The sequence below is a fragment of the Mercenaria mercenaria genome, unplaced genomic scaffold, assembly GCF_021730395.1.
Source record: "Mercenaria mercenaria strain notata unplaced genomic scaffold, MADL_Memer_1 contig_2248, whole genome shotgun sequence".
NCBI classification, from domain to species: Eukaryota; Metazoa; Mollusca; class Bivalvia; order Venerida; family Veneridae; genus Mercenaria; species Mercenaria mercenaria.
This window is the reverse complement of record NW_026460295.1, coordinates 50,672-68,946: the sequence shown is the minus strand read 5'-3', so window position 1 is coordinate 68,946 and position 18,275 is coordinate 50,672. Positions and strand designations below refer to the sequence as shown.

Sequence of the window (18,275 nt, the reverse complement as noted above, 5' to 3'; positions counted from 1 at the left end):
GCTAATTACACAGATGAAGAAATGCCCGGTAGAACTTTTGTACCTGGCCGCCTAATAGATACTTTTGTCGAATATTTTACCTGTCGAGACCAGATTAATGTGGTCGCTAGTCGTTTAATAAAAAAGTCGTTTAATGGAATGAAATTATATACTGAAAACGTTCGGGAGGGATTTTGACTGGTCGTTTAATACAAAAATCGCTTAATAGAGGTGGTCGCAAGTACGATGTCGGCTGTAGATGCTGACCACAGTAGACAATCTAGTGGTTTTATTCTCCTTTCAAATAAAAAGGATCCTGAAAAATGGGAAAAATTTCTTTCCATGCCAATATGGTACAACAATAATATTCAAAATAGGGGGGAGTGGGGACCAGTTTCTGTGTCAGACATTATTTGTAAATGACCTTATGAATAGGAATGGTAACTTTTACATATATGAGAATCTGTTAGACATGTATGATATTCAAACCAATTTCCTTCAATAGCACAATATATTAGATTTACTGAGAGCCGAGCTGGACAGACTGCATTTTACACATTTAGAAATTAAAGCTACTAACCCAATCCAGCCATTATTGTTAAGGTAATAAATAGTAGCGAAAAGGGTTGTTGTAAAATATATGACACAATATTAAAAAAATGAAACAGCACCTAGGTCCGAAATCAGATTGGTCAAAATCAAATGTCATTTTAGGAAATAGAATTACCCAAACTGCCTTAAATAAAATAAATTAAAATAATGACAGCTAAATATCATATCTATCAAATCAAAATGAATTTTTCTGACCCAAATGTTCAAGTTTTTATAAAACAGATTTCACTGCTTTCTAACATGGAAAAGTTTCTATCAAAGCAATCAATGTCAATGAATAAATGTGATAAAATATGGGGCGGTCATGCAGTATTATTTAGAGATGACAACTAACATAATAAAGGCATAATAACATTGTTGAAAAAACTTTGTCCTATTATCATATACCATTTCCCTCTTTGTAATGCTGGTCTTTGAAACACTCTCCAAAGACTACCTTTGTACCTCTATATACTATACTTTAACATACATTTTAGATAATAGTGACTTATTACTATATTTGCTGAAAAAAAAGCACATTTATAATTTATTTCAAAAATTTGAAGGAGCCTCAATATATTAGGTTTTTTTTAAGTTTTAGTCATACTTCAAGCAAATTTTATATCCCAACTAAGAAATTCTTCAAACACATTATTGAAAATGCCTATGGGCTATTTCCCTTGTTTATCTGGTAAGCCCTTATGTCTCCATTTTCAAATATTTCCAAAATGTTGAGTCTTGCCGTTTCGAATTTCGAGCAAGGCACACAATAATTTATCTATTCCGAAAATATAATTAAAATATTCCTAAGACTATTCTATATATATATTCAGAAAAATATCAGATAGAAGTATGCAAATGGATTTGTAAAATGGATATGTATACAAGATACTCTCGTAATTATACACAGCTCGTTCATTTATTCACTGTTTTTGTCAATGTCGCAAAGAAGTTTTGTTTATTTTAAGATTTTTTATATTGAATAAAACGATAGAAATGTCTTGCCCTCAATTATATGCAGTGCATTATTGTGTTTTCATTTATATAATCATGTACATTTACAGGTATTCATTAACTAACAAAAAATGTTAAGGGACTCGTCCCATTGATAAAAGGCTAGAAAGCTTGTTTGTATATTTTAAGTGTGGAAGGATTCAAAATAAAATGATATTAAAAAAATGTCTTGAGCGAAATTACTATTTGCATCTGTTTTCGCTATTTTGATATTTCTGACTTTTCTGGTTATTTTTCTTAAAACTGTCCATTCTGTTTCATATTCTATTACGTTTACTATGAAGATATTGTGTTGTACATAAAAAGCAATGGCATATATAACGCATATCCCATTTACAACTAATCTACATTAATATGTCGCAGTCTAAATATTTAACTTGTTTATGACACAGATACGCCGCGTGTACGGTTGTAGTAGCTACATGTATTCTGCCTAGACTTATACCAGTATTTGGTAACGTACAGCATTCTATAAAATTCCAAAGGTCATTACTCATAAAGCAAGCATTACAAATAAGTTCACCTCATTGTCTTCATTTTTAAAGGTTGGGTCAGCCGTCTTGAAAACTAGAGGAGTAAACCGGACAATGATATCTGAGCAGTTAGCAGGACTGAATGACGGATAAGGCGGCAACTGCATGTCATACCCCAACCCCACAAAATCTATCATTCCGAGGATATTTTCCTGTGTCTTTTATAGTTGCTTTTAACTAATAGTAAAATAATGAGATCGACATGAAATACAGCGTACACCAACCTCGTTGAAATTGTCATTTCTTCTAAATAATTTGTAGTTTACTTTTATTTAGCAACTTGTCTACTTGTAGGACAAACCGTTGATGACCCATGTGACTCTACGATAGTTCTGGATTCCTTGAAACAAAGAGTGATTGGATACACTCTTTCAGCAGACGAGACGCCTCTCTGCGACTATTATATGACAGAGGGATGGTATAGCATGGGCACGAATAACGTAATTGCTAAGTCTGAACAATTATGTGGCACAGTGTACAATTGGTACCTGCAAGGTAAGCAGCATTACATATTATATGTTGTCAAGTTTTTATGCTTAAATATGCTGTATATATTTAATGTAAACACTAATGTAATCTTTTCTAGGAGATCTTCCAACTGATGACCAAATAACAGGAATAACTGTGTGCAGAAATGGCGGTAAGGGTAATATCTGTTCTGAAGCAAGGACAATCCATGTTAAAAGATGTGAAGAGAACAGATATGTATTTGATCTTGTTGCGCCGGATGGCTGTCCGGAAGCATATTGCATTGGTATGTTACTTTAGAATTTGTTGAATTTTCTAAAATATGATTTTTTACGACTACTGGCTTTATACAATGTGTGTTCTAAAGTTCAACAAATATCCGACAAGATAGGTGATGTAATCTTATTGTGTTTTATGACATGAATGTATGTCTAATGGCGATTTTTCTGAAAATATTATAAGCAACATACATTTTATCACATTCCATTCTACGTGTGAGTAAAACAAATGCCAAATGCAAGAATGTAAATTCTAAATATCAAAATATTCTATTCGAAATTGAAATATTAAATTGGTACAGGGAACATCTGTTTATAAAGATTATTCATTTGTAATTATTTTTGTCGATGAAATAATTATTAGTGATCAACATATCTTATGAAACTATATGGAATGTTTTTCAAAATTACTATTAAATTAAAAGTAGATGAACACATTTTCACTTTAATAGCTTCATATGAAGTAAAAAAAGCAAATTCTTATTTTAAAACTTGAAACATTATAGTCCAAAGCATTCTCAATAAAACTGAGGCAGTACACATGAGCCAAACTGTAGCAAAATATATGTATTTGGAATATGTATATAATCAGCAAAATCATTTTAATCGTATAACATTTGATCGTAAACTTAAACACAAACAACTCAGTTTTAGAGCTTACAAAGTAATATTATTACCGTTTTGGCTTTTTAACGTAAACATTAGCTCGTAATAAAAGCTTCAGATTATCCGGTGCTTCCTAGATTGTCTCATAGTATAAAGTGATTCCCAGATGTTATGTACACCTTTCTCTTAGTATAGAAATCGACCACATATTATAGTTACAGCATAGTTTCTAGTACATAAACTCAAAAGTCCAACATTCAAAGAACGCAGCCTCCGATACAGTAGTTCGCAAGAAAATGTCTTTATATGAATCTGTATATACGTACACAGTGACTGAACCCATGTATACATTAACATGAACGAAAATAATAGTAATAAAATAGATTTGGCCTTTGCGACCAGTGCAGAACAAGATCAGCCTGCACGGACATGGTCAACACTGTTCGCTGTTCAGTCAGTAAATTTTCATGAACACCTCTAAGTGGCACTGCCCAAACTGATTGATGGACCAGTCAATTTTATAAATTTAGAAGGATAAACGTAAATCTAGTTTAAAAGCGCACAACCTCACTCTTTAACCCATATCGTGTTTATTTATTACAAGACAATATAAATAATATTACTCCCATTACTCCACTTAACATGCCATATTCCTGCACGTAAGACGCTTAAAGCTGCTTAGTATCTTTTTGGAAATCACTTTCCAGTAAAATAAAAGTAAACTTACACCTTTTAAGAATAAATGAAATCTGAAATGGTTTATATTTTTGTGTGTCTTGTCATGTATCAAACTTATGATTGGTGCTAAATTTCAAAGCCGAAAGGTTGAAGGGTTTAGTTAGTTTAAATATATTTTATTACAGAAATTCATGAAATATTTACAAACATTAGTTAAGGAATTGGACGGAAAGCTATAACAGCTTACCATTTTCCTCTTCCTTTCTTTGAAGGGTTGAGAATTCACTAGGAATTTGTACATTCATATAGTTATGAAAGGACTGTTCTCTGTTATTTTTGCTTTTATCAATCACGTGATGTGAAAACTTAGTTTGAATAAGATATAATATATGATAAAAAGTATGCTGTGTAATATGCGGAGCTTTAAAGTTATATCAAAAAGAAAACAAAATTTTAACCATAAAACATGGCTTGAAACAAATGAAGCTGATTAAATACTGCATATATGTTTAAGACTGTATTTTCACGAATCTAGCATAATTGTTTTGCATCAGTGACAACTACAAATATACGCATATGAAGCCATCATGGAAGATTTTTTTTTTCAAAATGTATCTATGTAAAACAAATCTACAATGTAGAATTTGCTTAAATTTGATTAAACCATGATTTTTCAAAACCTCAGAATATACTAATAAAATTCCTCAAATAAGAAAGACATGAACATGATCGACGCAAACGAAAGCTTTGATGACCAGCTGTCAAAAAACAGTGTACGAATGTAAGCTTTTCCAGAGAAAACTACTTTCAAATATCCGCACCGCATAAAGTAAACATTGTGTGTGTTGGGGGATGACGTCATACAGCGCGCGTCAATTATTTGAGGTGCGACGAGGTACTGATTAAATAAGAAAAATATGCTGCCTATTGCAGACGACTCTTTTTGTTTGCTGATCGAAACTGATGTAAAAACATTTTTTAGAATTCTGTACTACCCTCAGTATTTATTTAAAAGATTTAACTAATTTCTGTGATATATCAATTAATTCAATAGAGAAAAAAAAGAATGCCAGCATTTAACAGACAAGGGAAGCAATTCATTAGATAAAATCGGCGCAGTGTCATTATAATGATCCCCGTAGTTGTGTCAAAACGTATAACGACAGCGAGAGAATCTACATGTAAGAAAAAATAATTTTAAACATTAATTTTTGCTCAGATAAATTTTATCATATTATTGTTATATTTGGCAATTATATAAAGTTAGAAACTAGTCCATATGATCACGTGATGAACATGTAATAAAATTTAATTCGGACGGCGATGTTTGTATATATATTTACAGGACTGTATTTAACTGCATTATTTTAAACGAAGTCGTGTTTATTGTTATTTTAGGGTGCACATATTCGTTGCATTTTATACCCAAATAGTGTCCGAATATTTAAGCACTCTGAAGGTCAATTTTGACAGCTTTTACTGGCCCAATTCGGATGACATTTTTATGATGAAATCAGTAGTATACGATTTTGTTGTTTTGCAAAGAGATTTATAAAGAACCTAAAATTATACAGTTAAAATTTTATGCACGTGTGGATTCATAATGCAAAGTTACTGTCAAAAACCCACCGAAAGTGTCCGGATTTAGGCACTGGACCAGTACACAAGTTTCATAATCGCAGTGTATGGGAATATAACAATTTTGTTAACATTTTCGCGGACATAATTTTTTCTATAATGTAGATTTTAATGAAACTTCTCACGTTAGTAAATAAATATATGGCTTATGATATGGTGAACTAAAATGTCTCTAGGTCCATGTGCTAGTTTTTGAGATGTTTGCTCAAGATTAAATGGATCTGCACATTTCAAGCTGATTTTAAGAGATTATCGAGAATGATTTAACGTGCTATTTTACCTTTAGATAGATAGTAACGTTGTTTTATTTATTTAATACATTTACATTTCTCCTTAATGGCGTGGTGGCAATGGTGTTAAATGTAGTAGTGGTAGTTTGGGAAGTTGAACACAACTGTGTAAAGGGGTTTCTTCAATTTATTTGTTGAACAGTACCAGTAAAGTACATGAAGAAAAACCTACGACATAAAACAGTAAAATCAGGAACATAAAAAAACAAGAGGGTCATGATGACCCTGAATCGCTCACCTGAGTAATATGAACCATATCTTTCAAATGGCAAACTGATGCTAAAATATTAAGAAGGTAGGTCAGTAGGTCGCATTCATGGTAACTGAAAGTCAGTTTTAATATCGGTGTGCAAAACTGTACATGTCATCCAAATTTCAAGGCTGTATAAAAAAAAACAAGACAGTAGATCAGTAGGTCAAGGTCACAGTCAAGTGATCCCTAATCACTTGGGGCCATCAGGTAATTATAATTAAACAGTCTAGGAAATATGATCTGATAATTTTTGATGCACTTTTTCCTATTTAATTCATAATTGTAACAAGTGTCCCTCAGGGTGGGGCCTCTTTTCACCCCAGGGGCACAATTTGAACAAACTTGTTAGAGATCTACCAGGCAATGCTACATACCAAATATCAAAGGCCCAGGTCTTGAACTTTCAGACAAGAAGATCTTTATTTTTTTCCTATATAATTCGGTGTTAAACTTGGTACACCATAGGGACATAATTTGAACATTTTGGTAGAGAAACACTGGGAAAGGTAACAGACTTAATATGAAGAGCCTAGGTCTTCCAGCTTCAGGCAAGAAGAATTTTAAAGTTTTTTTTCCTATATAAGTCTATGTAAAACTTGAGAACCCCCGGGGCAGGGCCTCTTTTCATCGCAGGGGCATAATTTGAATAATTTTGGTAGAGGATCACAAGGAAATGCTACATACAAAATATCAAAGGCGTAGGTCCTGTGGTTTTAGACAAGAAGATTTTTAAAGTTTTTTACTATACAAGTCTATGTAAAATCTGGGACCCCCCGGGCGGGGCCTCTTTTCACTTCAGGAGCACAATTTGTACAATCTTGATAGAGGACCATAGGATGATCTCACATGCCAAATATCAAGACTCTATGCCTTACAGTTTTGGACGAGAAGATTTTTAAAAAATTTCCTTTCGGTTGCCATGGCAACCAGAGTTCTGCATGTAATTAAATTCTTTGGGTAATTTTGAAAGGGGACCACCCAAGGATTATTCCTGTGAAGTTTGGTGTAATTCTGCCCAGTGGTTTTCAAGAAGAAGATTTTTTTAGAAAATGTTGGCGGACGCACGACGGACGACGGGACATTGAGCGGTCACAAAAGCTCACCCTGAGCCTTTGGCTCAGTGAGCTAAAACAATACGAAATACAAGGCAACAATAGAAAACGTGGAAAAAAAAAATGCTAAATATCTTACCAGAATCGACTAGCAAAGGTACACTTATATCTTTAAATAGTAATGTGTCCAAAGGTAAGGACGTTAAATTACTGAAGTATAAGTATAAAAGTAGTTCTTAAGGAACTTGCGTTCACTAGACAATGATTCTCAAGAATGATGAATAGAGGGCCGTGCAAATGTTAGTTCGCGCCGAAAGTTGTTATTTGTGCAAGAGCAAAACTGACCAATGAAAACGTCTGCTTTCTTACAAAACAAGTTCAAATGCACGAGTGGACACATGACTGGGCATGGTAATACAAACACAGAGTACAATACAATACGATACAACGGAATACAGAGTACAAACATGATACAACGGAATACGGAGTAATGATATACGACCTAAACATAAATAAAATAAAGTGAAGTATTTCATCAATTTAAATAAAGTGAAACTTGACTTTACTACAAAAAGAATCTACAACGCCTATTCGAACAAGAACTTTTTAAAAGCCATACTACCAAACGTGAAGGAAAGAAAACATCTCAGACCTGGAAACTGACGAGGCAGTTTTTACAATAGCTGTTTATATTCGATTAAAATTAACTTCTAGAACCTTTTTGATGACATTTGGTAAAATCCGTCAACCAGTATGGCATCACGTGCTCCAAAACAGTGGAGGTTAACTAAGAATGAAACAATTACATCGTTTGAGTCGTGGCGACAAAACTTGCAATACACGCTTTCATTTGACAATAATTTTGCACCATTTCTTGTGGATGGTGCTAAATGGACAAAAAAAGACAAGCACTACACCTCTAAGAGGCCAAACTGTTGATGGTGGAGATGTGCCAGAAGCAAGTCGTCGTACAGGTGCACAAAAAGTAACACATTTGGAATTGATGTTGGGACAAATAGCAAATTTTTGCCCAGTTATTTCAAGAAACACTATTGTGAAAAACTCTACATCCATGAATGACATTTGGCAGGCCATAAGATTACACTTCGGCTTTCAGACTAGTGGCGGACACTTTATCAACGGTTAAACAGCTTTGTTGAAGATAGTTTACTCACAACTACAGGTGGAATAAGCCACATGGGAGAAATACCAGCAAATGTTGAGGAACTAACGCCTACCTTGCGTCTCTGAAACCTGAAATTTCACTTGTTCTCGATAGTTTATTGGATGAAATAGCTACATCTAATGAAGCTAAAGTACTTCGCTCTTCCTTAAAGTTACCTGTGTAAAAAAGCTGGCAGGCTGAAGTTTCACCACTTTTTGAGCTCTAAGACTTGCAAATTCCTTCCCGAACAAGATAAACGATATATGACCAAAGTTAGGCAGGCAATTGTCGGAGATGAAAGTGATTCTAAATCAGATTATGATGATCGCGATTATACATTTCTCAGTCAGTCCACTAGGGACACTAATAAAGTGCTTTCAGTTTCCAGACGCGTGTGTACAAAGCCCACAATTAAGATGTTCTATCAGCATTTTCCTGTAACTATAACTCTTGACACTGATGCAGAAATAAGCATGATAAGACACTCTCTTGCAAAATATATTATGCACCAATTCAAAAATGTATTCAGAGTACTCTCCAAGCAGATGGAGTGACCCCTTTAATCATTATTGGGGAGACACACCTAACATTATCTCGCGGAAATTTTGAAATCCAACTTGAGGCACTTGTGGTAAATGATTTAGATGTAGATATCCTTGGCGGTATTCCATTCATGACTGCTAACGATATCTCTGTTAGACCTGCTAAGCAACAAATCCTTATTCAAGATAGAGAGACTGTTCATTATGGTCCAGTCGCTCAGGACAGTTCTAAGCACTGTGTACGTAGAGGTCAAGGAGCATTTGTTTTGCACGCATCAGCAGTGTCTACAGTAACCTGGCCTGGATCGTATGTTGAACTGGATACACCAAGTGATGTTGATCCAGATCATGGCTGTGTCCGCAAATAGTGGATGCCGTAAGCGGGGAAATTCGTATCCTAAATGACACTTCTAATCCTTCTTATAACAACACGCAAACATGAACATGTGTGTAATGCTAGAAATACCGTTGAAAGTTATGGTACCTCCGAAATTGATATGAAACTCAGTGAAAATACCCCATGTAAATCTAGGTCTCAACATAATTCTGACAGTTAGACCCGGATAACATGCTATCTAAAGAGACTAAACAAAACTTTCAATTTATGTTACACAAATATGATGATGTATTCAGGCCTGATATTTCAGGATATAATGGTGCCGTTGGCCCTTCTAAGGCTATCGTTAATATGGGACCAGTACTCCCACCTCAAAGGAAAGGCAGAGTACCACAGTATTTCAGGGACAAGTTAGAAGATCTCCAGCATAAATTTGACGATTTAGAGCAGCTCGGTGTGTTCGCTCGTCCGGAAAATGTCTGTATAAATATAGAATACTTGAACCCCTCATTTCTTGTAAAAAAAGCACAAGGTGGTTACAGACTCGTTAACGCGTTTACTGATGTAGGTCGTTACAGTAAACCTCAGCCATCTTTGATGCCTGATGTTGAATCGGTCTTAAGATGTATAGCCAAATGGAAATACTTGATAGTGTCTGACTTGCAAAGTGCCTTTTGTCAAATTCCGCTATAAAATGATTCACTTAAGTACTGCGGTGTGGCCACACCATACAGAGGAGTTAGAGTTTATATCAGATGTGTAATGGGTATGTCGGGTTCGGAGACAGCCAACGAAGAATTGATGTGCCGTATCCTTGGAGATTTGTTACAAGAGGGCATAGTGTGTAAACCTGCAGATGATCTATATTATGGAGGAGACACCCCGGAACAGTTACTTCACAACTGGCAACGTGTATTGATGGCTCTGGAAAGGTATAACATGAAACTAGCACCATCTAAGACTGTCATTTGTCCAAAAACAACAAACATTTAGGTTGGGTGTGGTCTGAGGGAAAGCTGTCAGCCAGTCCCCATAGAATTTCTACACTAGTATCGTGTCGGCCTCCTGAGACAGTACATGGGGTGCGGTCATTCATTGGAGCATACAAAGTTTTGCCCCAGTGTTCTATGTATGTGTCACCGTTGGATGATTTGACAGCAAGTCGCGCTTCGCAAGAGAAGATACAATAGAATGATGTATTCCTTGAATGTTTCGACAGGGCGAAAAATGCTTTGAAGAACCATAAGTCTATCGTAATCCCACAACCTGACGATCAGCTTTGGATTGTGACCGATGCCTCTGTATCTAGGCGGGGTATTGGAGCCACATTGTATGTAACAAGAAATGACAAGTTATGTTTAGCTGGGTTCTTTAGTGCCAAGTTACGCAAGCATCAAGTTACTTGGCTACCGTGTGAAATAGAAGCTTTAAGTATTGGTGCATCTGTGAAACATTTCAGTCCATACCTTATCCAGTCAAGTAAAACTGCGTGTGTACTGACAGACAGTCAGCCATGTGTACAAGCCATTCAGAAGCTCTATCGCGGTGAATTCTCTGCTAGTCCGAGAGTTACGTCATTTCTGTCTATTGTGAGTAGGTATCAAGTTTCAGTGAAACATTTAGCTGTTCTGCGAATGTCCCATCTGACTTCGCGAGCAGAAATGCACCTGCGTGTACTGAAAAAAAAATGTCAGATATGTACATTTATTCAGGTTATGGAAGATTCCGTTGTGCGGTCAATCAAAGTAGATGATATTTTAAATGAAACATCACGTTTACCATTTACTGCCAGATCAGCATGGAGAGATATCCAGGCTGAGTGCCCAGATTTACGCTGCGTATATTCACATCTGAAACAGGGTACTCGCCCCTCCAAAAAGGTAACAAACGGTAAAGACGTAAAAACGTATTTGCAGGTCGCTACAATATCTAAAGACAATGTACTCGTTGTAAAGCGCTCAATTCCTTTGTTACCCGATAAAGAACATACAATCGTACCACGATCAGTTCTAAAAGGATTACTGACTGCCATTCATATTAAACTAGATCACCCAACCAAACATCAGTTGGAGATGCTTCTTTGGACTTGACATGAATAAAACCATCGAACAAATTCTTGCCACACGTGTGCCTCGATCAAAATGTTTCCAAAGGCTTTAGTAGATCAGTCGAGTGGTGACCCTCCAGATTCGATCGGAATATCATTCGCTGCTGACATTTTGAAACGAAGTAGACAATGTATATTTGTTCTACGTGAAACTGTCACTTCGTATACAATGTCAGTTATCATAGAGAATGAACAAAAAGATACTTTAAGGGAAGCGTTAATTTGTTTGAGTACTGATATGCATCCAATTCATGGACCTCCTGCAGTTAACAGAGTCGATCCAGCACCTGCATTTACTGCGCTTCGTGATGATGAAGGTTTAAAACAGGCTTACATTACATTAGATGTCGGTCGCGTTAAAAATCTAAACAAAAATCCTGTTGCAGAGAAAGCTATAGCAGAACTCGAAGATGAACTCATTCGTATTCAACCAGATGGAGATCCACAAAACAAATTATAGTTGTCAGTTGCTGTAAATCGTTTGAATTGTAGGCTAAGAAAAGGCGGTATTTCTTCCCGCGAAATGTGAACTAAGCGTGATCAGTTGACTAATGAACAGCTCTCTATGGTAGACAGGGAGGTGATCCTTGGTCAAAACTTATCTAGAAAAACAAACCATGCACATAGTGAAAAATCAAAGTTCCCTAATAGTGAAGCAAGAAAAAAGGAAATACTAAATGATGGCGACATAGTGTACATTTATGCTGACAGGAGTAAACATGTTTCTCGGCCGCTTTACATAATAGTGTCTATAGATGGGGAATGGTATGGAATGTTACATCAAAAATTTTTTAGGGAGTCAGTTGCGCGCATATTCATACAAAGTTAAGTTATCCGTATGCTTTCATGTACCTCAAGATATATCAGATTTCACCTACCACAAACCTGACGTTAGTGACTGTGATAGTGATATTGAAGAAAGTCTGAAGGTAGCTTCTCCTGGTGAAGTAGATATTCCAGCAACGATTACCCACCCACATAACGATGAGGAAAGTGTGCCACCGCTAATGATCATGGAACACTTACAGGCTCCAGAAGCTCATGAACACGTACAATTTCCAGACGCTCAAGCACAGTCACTTGAAACGTTGAATTTGCATTCCAGAACACAGCGAGCGCGTTTAACGTCATTTCACAGCTTTATCTTCTAGTTTGATTAAATCATGTATAATCGGATAGATACACTTGTACGACAGTTTTATTCAAAGAAAAGGAGGCAGCGCCATAGTTTTATTAGTGTTGGTATACATTGCATTGTACCGTACCTAGTATACCGGGTTTTATCCTAAGAATAGAATAGGATTGGTTGTTCCCCTTGGTTGTATTGATTTATTATTCGCCATTTGCAGTTAATAGAAGTTGTAAATGTTTCGATCGAAGTTCGTCAGTGTTTTCTCCTTAATGGCGGTATACATTTAATAAAACCAGGATTTTTTTTCAATATTTAACCCACTGAAAATATCAATTCATTAATTGCTAAACTGAAAGTTATAATCTGATACATAATTGATAATCCTGTTTGATTTTTAGTTAATACTAATTTATTTTAGCTCGACTGTGATGAAAGCCTAAAGCTTTTTTGAACCTTTTTTTCTCGAGACCACTTCCTGGAAAAACCAGTACTGGTATCATATGAGAAGTCATGGACAGGACCCCCCCCCCCCCCCACCTCCCAGTAGGGCTCGAACCCAAGATCCCTGGGTTGAGCGCCCGACACCGTAACCACTAGACCACCCTTCCCCTTTTTTAGTTAGCTAGGTTTTGCAACAAGAAGTATAATTGTTAACACCGTTTCAGAAAGCAGCACATAGTATCATGATTTTATAAATGAAGATACCCGAAATGAGCACTATAGAACATTGACATAAACGCCTAAGTAATTTGAAACAAAATCGACGGATTAGCTAATATAAAATTATTATAGTAACTGAAGATAATAAACACAAAAGAAGGTTCATGTTTATATGTTTAGAAATTAAAAAAGAAATGAGCCACCTAAGTTGATATTAATTTCTTTAAGATTGCTATTTCGCAAAATCAATTATGATCATAATTATGAATAAATCTGCTCTGCAATACATATATGTTCAAATAAATAATAAATATTTTTAATTTATCCATTTCCAGAGAGTTTACAACCATCCAATGAAACTGGTGAGTTTCGCTATGATACCGTTACGTCATTTAAGATGTATTGCTTTTAGAACTTTTATTCGCTACTAAATGTTTGTAATTTCTTACTTTATTCAGAAGGTATATCATCAAACAAACAAAAGAATGGTAGTACACAAAGGTATGTCACTAAACAGAATAAAATGATCTACCCCTCAAGGCTCTAGGGGTAACTCGAGGGAGAATTGTGTCAAAGACTTTGACCAAAACAATCCTCTATCACTGCAAATATTTGACATAAAATAATTTAAAGACAGTAACAAAATTCTGCGGTGAGGTTACTACATAAAATGTAGTTGATATACTTTCTATATATAACTTCTACACAAGCTTTGTACATTTAAGCAACTAAAACTTCATATGTGTTTTACAGCACCTTACGATTAAAAAAAATAAAAGTGTGAAGTAAATCTTACCAAAACATTGCCACTGATTAATTTTTGACTTATGTAATGTATAACGCATCATAATTTAGATACCCCACCAGATATTTCAAGTGTAAAACCGGTTATAGAAGCGGTTGTCGTCAAACCTGGTGCTACCAATATGCTAAACTTTTTTTGCGATTTTACTCCGCCGGCTGGAACAAACTACTTTTACGCTGTGGAATGGGGAATTTCAACTGGTCGTTCATGGACACATACAATAAAACGGTTTGACCCAATACAATATGTAAGCCAGTTTGACTTCAGAGACAAGACTGCACTCACAGAAGGAATGTTAAGAGACAAGAATTTTGGTCATCTCGGAATTACTGTAAGTTTCTTAACGTATAATTAAAAAATAACTGCTTACTAATAGGTAGAGTTCTAAGAATCATGAACTGAATCTCTTCTAGCTTTTTCTCTTACTGTATTTGCAACGTCAAACTGTTGAACGTTTTGCTGTACAATTGACAACTAACCAAAATACGTTAAAGAAATCCAGGCAGATGCATAAACCTATTAAGTCAGTTAGAGTTAAACGAAAGAAGAGCAGACAATTAAATATATCAGTTCGGGATTTATACAAATAAATAACACACTGCAAAACACAGCGCATCAACGTAACTTAGAGTAAAGAATTTATTCAAGAAAGCTACTCTTTGAGAGCCATTATTTATTTATTGGCGAATATAGGTTCAGACAACAACAACCTTGTAATTATATTTAAAAAAAATGCCTCTTAGTGCATATATGGAACTGAAATATAGGATAAAAGAAAAATATGCTTCGTTTTAAGTATGACTGTTTCAGAAATATATACAACATTTAAGCTAAGCTCTTAACATCATTCCATTTCTAGCGCCGTATAGAGACACCCAGAGAAGCGTATTTTAGTTCACCGTTTCAAATTTAAATCAATTTGGCACTCAGGGTAAAGATTCTGATGCTCAACCAGTGTCCTATTATGATGGAAAAATGTATGTTACCGAAACTTAAACATTGTGCATTTTTAATTATTTGCGCAAGATGATCATAGCAAGGACAATGTGAAGAGTTTATGTTATCTCACGGCCGTGAGATAAAATGAAAGAAAATATTTTTGGACAAATATGTAAAAAATAATTTGTGTCAGTATATTTCGTAGCAACGAGATAAAAAAAAAGAGATAACACGTGTCCTTTATGCTTCCGTGATTTTCTTTGTAGCCATTTATTTATAATATTATTGAGATATTTGATGTCGAATACGCCCTTTATCTGCCTTCGACACGCACAAATAATTCAGTTTTCACACATCTCGTAGAGCGATGTCTAAATTTTTGATATGAGATATTTTAATACGACTTTTAGACACATGTTTTCTTGCAGACACTTTAGCGCGAGTAAGATTCTAAAGAATATAAGATTTAATCTAGAAAAGAATAAGAGTTTAGTAATTTTAATTCTGGTATGAAATAAGTCTACTGTAAAAATTTGGTAGGGGATCATGTTGAAAACTTGAAAAAATGATGCTGATTCACTTGAAAGACTTAGCGTACATTGGTCTCGATACTTATCAACATAGATATGTACTCAAGGGCAAGTGATATAGAAAATAAGAATCTTTAGTTGTTTTTGCCATTAGAATATTCTTCTGACTGTTATTGAAATTTGAAGAAATGTTAAACCGCTTATAAACTAAACGTTTATTAAACTGTCCATTTCATAACTTATATGGCAAGTTCAGTATTATATTCCAAGGTAAAGTCACTATTTTCCATAAATTTATCGGAAAAGGGAAAAAGATATGAATGGTTTTAACTGCGGTATACAGAAAACCACATGAATTACGAATTTATATTGATTTTACCAGTGCGGCTTTATGGGGATCTAACTCGCACATTTTTGTACCATGTTCCAACACAGTACTCGCAAGATAAGCTATGAAACTTTGATTTTGCACAAAATGAGCAAGTTAAGTATGAGCACAAGAATTCTTACTCTGCATGAGGTCTGCAATTTTTGTTTGAAACTGAGACCCTTCCCCTAGAATGTTTGAACGCGAAGCAGTTGCAAAGTTCAGAAAAAAATCGTCTACTTCGTTTGGTTCTACTTGATTTACATACATAATGTAAAGTACAACATTTTACGATATTGTATTCGCTAAAAAATTTATAGATAAGTATCTAAATCTATACATTTTTCAAACTGTCATTAAAATCTCTGATTGTTGGTATTCAGCCTCTATTCCTCTATTCTTGAGTGAAGGTTTTGTTATAATTGTTACCTAGGGAGTGAAGTATATCAACAGTATTCTGGCAAATATTAATGTGTACAGGCCCATTGGTATGTTAGGATAGTATTCTGTACAAAATGTCAATAATTAACATTTCACGCATAGGCGGGCATTTTGTGTAGCATGATAGCCCGATGACTTTATCAGATGTAGGGCTTGAACTCACAAATGTAAGAGGTGAGTGATTACTATATTACTAATGGCATGCAAGCCACTTGATGACAATTGAATGTATTTATTTGACAGATTGCATGTTCGGTAACAGCACAACATGATGAAATTGGGACTTCAAGTTTAGCAAGGGAAAGTAATCCGAAGTTCTTCGGAATTGAGGTACTTGAAATAAATAATTTCGAAAATTATTAACACAGCACTATTCACTTGAAATTTAATGTCGCAATTTCAAAAATATTTGAAAATATTTGTTCAAATATTTATTTTTATGAAACAATTAATCGCTGATTTTGCGTCTTCTGGAATGCCTATTGAATGCTAAAACAGCATGTCTTATAATTACAAAAAAACACTTTGCCGTTAGACGATATTTTATCTAAGTTTTCGTGATCGATGACCCTTTAACTTGGCAGTTTTATTTACGTGTACTGTATATCTCGTATAAAAATATCTGTATTTTTTCAAGTGTTCACTTTGTGTCATCATGACTCTGTTTAAGGTGCTTAACAAAACCATCCGAGTAAGCAACAAAGAAGATACGACCATATTCTTGCGTATCACTGTTCCTTTTGGCTGTGCCGATGTCGAATTAGGAAAATGTAGTATGGACGTGAATGTTTTCATTCCAAGAAAATCAAAAAGCTGCAAGATGCCAGATTTATCACAAACAAAGGGTGTTCGGAATAGATGTGGATTAAGTTTTAGAAGTGACAGAATTAACCAATGGGTGCCATTACATCTGACTGCTTTTGACGGAGTAACAAGGCTGGATATAACGACGAAATTTAATTTAGTTCTAAATACACGTGCCACTGTTCCGACACACCCTTTCTTTGCGAATTATTTTCTTGATCCTATAAAGGTAAGTCTGTACCAATCGTTTTTGATATTTTTGGGTATAATGGATGCCATTTTTCATCTAAATAATAACGTCACATCTGTTTACATTGAATGATAGTAAAATACGCTTGTGAGCGTTCTATATATTTGGTCTTAGGAATATAGTTAAACTGTATTTAAAATATTACGCAACTATATGCGATACATTAATCAAACATGATTTAGGTAAGATCTACGTTTTAAGTCTCATTATAGAATCAATTCTATTGAACATGATCAAGCTCTAGATGATAATAACTTTAAAAAGATGAAATAATAAGTTAATATTTTATAAAAAAGGATAGCTTTTAAATGCTTTTAACTATTACTAAAATGATATTTTGTTAAAGTTGTTTCTACAAATACAAATGCATATATAGCTATATCTAGCGAGTAGGCTTTCTATTTATTTTTGTACAGATATAAATTGATATATAACGAGAAAAATTCTGAAATTGAAAACATCCTGAAATATCAGATATAGTTTTTGTAATTATTATAGCTGAAATGATCAATATTTGGGTCATTGTCAAAATAGATGCATACACATCAAAATAGATAAATACATCCACTGATTTACAGATACAATCCATTTATTGTTCCGTATGTCACTACGAATATTACTTAAATCATTATGTATAAAGCTAACAGTTTTACATTTTGCATAGACATTTAAAAAGTGATTGAGAAAAGTGTCTAAATGAAATATAAAAAGCCGGTGTCGAACTTCATGAAAATAAATAAAAATCTAGCAATTACTAAATTTACTAAACTTTGTATTTTATCATTTTTACTTTGTCATATTAAGACCAAAAGTAAT

The 18,275-nt window shown here is 34.5% G+C and overlaps 1 protein-coding gene across 1 annotated transcript in view; it reads left to right on the top strand.

Moving 5' to 3' along the window:
• The first annotated feature begins 225 nt into the window (after window positions 1-225).
• LOC128552295 (von Willebrand factor D and EGF domain-containing protein-like) overlaps window positions 226-18,275 on the top strand; it is a 44,045-nt gene continuing 25,995 nt past the window's right edge. The window contains exons 1-7 of the mRNA XM_053533328.1: window positions 226-250; window positions 2,412-2,612; window positions 2,704-2,871; window positions 13,659-13,685; window positions 14,179-14,459; window positions 16,649-16,735; window positions 17,076-17,438. Coding sequence (XP_053389303.1) covers window positions 226-250; window positions 2,412-2,612; window positions 2,704-2,871; window positions 13,659-13,685; window positions 14,179-14,459; window positions 16,649-16,735; window positions 17,076-17,438 — 1,152 coding nt within the window. The remainder of the gene's footprint in view (window positions 251-2,411; window positions 2,613-2,703; window positions 2,872-13,658; window positions 13,686-14,178; window positions 14,460-16,648; window positions 16,736-17,075; window positions 17,439-18,275) is intronic.